Raw genomic sequence first — 4,992 nt, forward strand, 5'->3', positions numbered from 1 at the left:
TTTGAATGAAAACAACAGCATTTGAATGAAAACAATGGAATTTCAATGAAAAGAACGGAATTAGAATGAAATGAATAAAATTTGAATGAAAACAACGGAATTAGAATGAAAATGACAGAATTTGAATGAAAAGAACAGATTTTGATCAAAAACAAAAGAATTTGAATGAAAACAACAGAATTTGAATGAAAACAACAGAATTTGAATGAAAACAACAGAATTTGAATGAAAACAACAGCATTTGAGAACAAACGATGGAATTTGAATGAAAACAACAGCATTTGAATGAAAACAACGGAATTTCAATGAAACGAAGGGAATTAGAATGAAATGAATAGAATTTGAATGAAAACAACGGAATTAGAATGAACAGACCAGAATTTGAATGAAAACAACGGAATTTGAATGAAAACAACAGAAGTAGAATGAAAACAATGGAATTAAAGGCAAAGGAGCTAAAACAGCTTGTTTCAGAAAATGGACAAACTGAACAACTGTACAAAGGCCCAGTCTAGGTGTGAATGATATATAGGTGAGAAAAATATAAGAACTTGAAATGATTGCAATGGGTTCCCTGTAGTCTTTTAGCTCCATTTTTGGTCTCCTCCAACTCGTTTAGGAAAATTCATGTGGCTTTTTAGATGCTTAATGATCCACTGTGTTCACCAGCTGTTTTGTGTGTGTGCTGTTGGACTCAGATCTTGTACGATGTGTTTCCAGAGCACTTTTACTGCCTGCTATGGCAGAAAAAGACCAGCTCTTTGAGCAGTGAGCGTTTGGAGGAACAGTGAATTTGTGAGGTAAAAGTCAATAAGGCTCTGCTGCACATTCATCTTTTAGTATCAATGGATATATGTTTTAGTATATAAACATTAATTATAGCTATTCTAACTCTGTGTATTTTGCACTATTCGCCGCCTTTTATGCTCTAAATTCACTGGAAAGACCATTAAAGAGGATGTTGAGGAAGGAGGTAGGCACAAGTACCTGCATTTATTCACAAACATGCACTGTCAGAGCCAAAATGACAGATTTTAGTTGGTCTAACATTTATCTGTGCACAGACACACCCTTGAGAGTATCAGCCCTTGCTGTCAAAAGAGCTGACAAATGATTCTGTCTGACCAGCAGCAGAAAAAACCCCATCATTTCACACTGTAGGGCTGATGCTGTTTTAACAGTTTGTATTCCTGTGGAACCAAAAAACACACTCAGTGATCAGGAATAATGTCAAAAACACACAAAATCTGGAAACCGTCAGGAAACAGAACTCTTCTATTGTTCTCCATTCTTGCCTGAAAGGATTTTTTCCTGGAAATCATTTCCATATGTTACCCTGAAAACTGTGAATAGAGCAATGGTAAAGGTTGACAGTGTGATGCCCTCCCTGGTTTTTTTTGCCTGTTTCGCAACTATATTTTCCTTTTGCATTAAAATGGTGAATGGTTAAGTATAAGTTTTTGCAAGCTGTACCTTATAAAGGAGCAACTCTTGAGGTTTTTGCAGGTTTAATGTGATACAGTTAATTCCCCTGGTGTCCCAGTTGAATCAAGCTGGAAGCAGACAATTTCTTAGCTCATTTCCATTTCCAGGTTTCTGCTTTGTTTTGATCTTCTGCTATTCATCTGTCTCAATGCTTGAGTGATGCTCAACATTTTTGTTTTTATTCTATGTGTTGGTTTCACAGTTTTAATTTCTGTCTGTCTTTCTCTCCGCTCCCATCTCTTCTCAATCTTTCCCCCCTTTTTCTAGTTTATGCTCGGGCAGTTTATAGTGCTGCAGAGGCAGGCAGAAGTCTGATTTGTGTGCACTTTGAGTGTCTTTGTGACTGGGGGTTATCTGTTCATGTGCATATGTGTGTTTGTGCATGTGTCCGGTGTGTTTGCAGTGCTTTCTCTACTCTGCTTGGCTCTCTAATCTGTTTTGGTTCTGTCTGGTGAGCCGGACACAAAGCCAATTACCTTTTAAAGGGCAAATCTGAGCCAAATGAGCTGAACTGAGCTACAGAGGTAACTGGCTTAATAAAGCTCCCTGTCCCTATCTCACGCAAAATCTCACAGTATTTGCTGGGCTTCCAAAATTCAGCATATGAAAATCACACGTCACACATTCTGTACTGTCCACGTAAATATAAAATACATTTGTACAAAAAACACATGGCTGGATTCACAAGACTGGTATAATTTCATTTTCTGAAGCAGATTCGATCAACTGGTTTGACTTCCCAAAGGCCACGGCAGTATTGTCAAACATTTACAGTGCAACATCCACAGATAATTAATTTGTAATGAAAGAAATGTCGGATTTCTGCATACCAGGCAGTTTTATTTCCTCACAAATGATTTGCTGTCAGCAGAAAACAGCAGGGCGGCTTCTTTTACAGCGAGGGGGAGGATCAGTTAAAGTGTCAAGGCTGGCTATTATGTGCTGCTGCGGTCTAAAAACTGAAAGTTAAAAACAAAAATAAACAAACTGTTTGTGTTGCAGAGCAATGAGGGAATAAAATAATAACAGAATGCCCAATCCATACAATACAACAAATAAAAGAGTGATAAATTAAAGATGCCCAATTTGACCTTCTAAAGGTTATAGAAGTGCTATCAAAATCTGCACAGTCCAACATCCACAGATAACCTATTTGGAATCAACTGAAATCAGCAAATCATCTTAATTGAGAAACTGGAGACTGTTTTTGTTGATATCCGTTAATAAATCAGTTTGTTTAGAAATCAATTTTTATCAATCAGAAAAAAAGCCTCATCATAACAGCTTCTCTATGCTTTGTCTGACTTGTTGTTTCCTTGTTTTCATTTTTCTCTTCGCTTTTTCTCAAACCTCCATGTCGGATTTCTGCAAACCCGGCAGTTTTATTTCCTCACAAATGATTTGCTGTCAGCAGAAAGCAGCAGGACGGCTTCTTTTAAAGGCGTGGGAGGAGACAGGGATCGGTTAAAGGTTCAAGGCTGGCCAATATGTGCTACTATTTGTGCTACAAAAAAATTGAAAGAAAAAATAAACAAACTGATAATCTTTAAGAGGACTGAAGGAATAAATAACACAATGCCTCATTTTAATCATTTAAGTGTGAGAAATTGTGCTCACATTTGCTTATAAATGACAGCTCTACTTTACCACCTCATACTGTGCAAAGATCAAGCGAAAACACTCAGATAAAAACAGACGAACCTAATGCAGTTTGCTGTGCAGCACGCAGGGAGACTACAGGGCCGACCTTTAAATCTACAGATGAAAAACGAGCTGACCTTACAGCTCCTCTCCTCCTTAAATTTGTTATCTTACACTCTAAATCTTTTACATTTTTCTTGTGTTTATTTTTTTTTCATGGCTCTGTGACTGTCACCAAAGCTGTAAGTCACAGTGCAGTCTGGGATTTGTAGTCTGCTGTGCAAATTTCAAGCAGCAGGAGACCTGTAGCAGTCGCTAATGAAAACCACAATCCATAGCCAAGAAAATAATTGTTTCCAGGGCCCACATAACAAGTTTCCTCTGGGTTTTTTTTCCCTGAAAAGTGACGTGGATAAAATACAAAAGCAACTCGAGGAAAACATTTTTCTCTTTGCTCTACATGACTGGCCTTTTGAGGTAATGCATTTGCAATGTGAATCAGAAATACAGCTCCATTCATCTTTCATCCTTACATGTCCCTGTATGACCTTTTCAAACATGAAAAATGCCAGATCATTGAGTATAAAAACAAGCCTGCATTCCATTAATTCCCATTAAGCTATTCATGACTTTCATCCGCAGATCTGTGTTTTTGGAGCTGACCGAGGCGTAGACCATGTAATCACAGGAGCACAGAAATGAAAAGCAGCATATGAAAACGTTGCATACCCACACTTGGGGACGCATCCTCACTTACCATATTCTTCTCCATCTGATTTGTGCATTGCGATCCTCTCCATGCATTTATCATGTTCACGCTTTATTACGCAGTGCTCAGACTCGGAGGCCACCTAAAGAAAACACACAAGCGCACACACTGATGTGGGTAGACTCGGGAAATATAGTCCACATCAGATGCATTTGACTAGAAACACTCTTTTTGCTTGTTTGCTTTTGGTGTGGGTGCTCTGCAGAAGACCATGTCGTCCACTTGCTCACTGTGAATTATCAGGATAATGACCCGTGCTATTCTCATACGGGTGCAATTGGGTTTCTGCTAGCGAGGTGGCAGGATAAAAAACATGTACTGGATGGCTGTGCTGGACATTTGCATTCTCAAGCGCAACTCTAACCCGATCAAAGAGATGTTGCTTGACTGTTATAATAAGATCTATTGTAATAAAACATCCTCTTGTCTCTTATCCATTTTGAGTATCCATTGAGTTACTAACTAAATTTGGGAATAATCTTCTAACACAACCAGGGATTGGGACAGTGGTTCCAAAATTACGGTCCTTCAGACATCCTCTGCTAACCACTAAAACCAAAGCCCATTAAAAGGGCACACAAAAGACGCCACAGTGGAGTAAACAAGATATCATCTTCCTCCATGATGCAGTGAGGAAAGCTATTTACTCTCAGGCAGTAGACTTACAGTATGTCTGTCATCTTCTCTGTTGGTGTACCCCCGCACTCTCCCTTAAGGCCAATCTCTATTTTGCACCTTTAGCTTTCTTGCAACCCTTCCTTTGCTCTCATGGTGAAATGATAGGTGTAATATATCCCAGCCCTCTGAGCCATGGCTGACTCATCACTCTATCTCCCTCCTCTTCGATATGAATTCACTTCAGGCATCGGTATTGAGATAAGATGGGTCATCAGCTGACTGTAAAGATGTCCTAGGACTCACTTCCTTCCTTTATCTTTCAGCACAAGAGCAGAATTTTGAAACACTCCAGGAATAATGTGAAAAATTATTAGAGCTATCCATTCTCTGGCACATTACCATTTAAAGGGCAACAGTTGTTAAATGCAAATAGTTTTGCCACTTCTCTGTGATGGCAAAAAATAAGCAAGCCCCCCCCC

The 4,992-nt window shown here is 38.9% G+C and overlaps 1 protein-coding gene across 8 annotated transcripts in view; it reads right to left on the reverse strand.

Annotated features, from left to right (window-relative positions):
* Nucleotides 1-4,992, reverse strand: part of LOC102288907 (pituitary adenylate cyclase-activating polypeptide type I receptor) — a 43,690-nt gene that overhangs the window by 29,752 nt on the left and 8,946 nt on the right. For all 8 annotated transcript variants that reach the window (XM_042220236.1, XM_042220234.1, XM_042220245.1 and 5 more), the window contains exon 3: nt 3,884-3,977. In XM_042220236.1, the coding sequence (XP_042076170.1) occupies nt 3,884-3,977 (94 nt within the window). The remainder of the gene's footprint in view (nt 1-3,883; nt 3,978-4,992) is intronic.

This window comes from Haplochromis burtoni, unplaced genomic scaffold (assembly GCF_018398535.1).
Source record: "Haplochromis burtoni strain Fernald_Lab_line unplaced genomic scaffold, NCSU_Asbu1 Contig_3, whole genome shotgun sequence".
In the NCBI taxonomy this organism is placed as follows: domain Eukaryota; kingdom Metazoa; phylum Chordata; class Actinopteri; order Cichliformes; family Cichlidae; genus Haplochromis; species Haplochromis burtoni.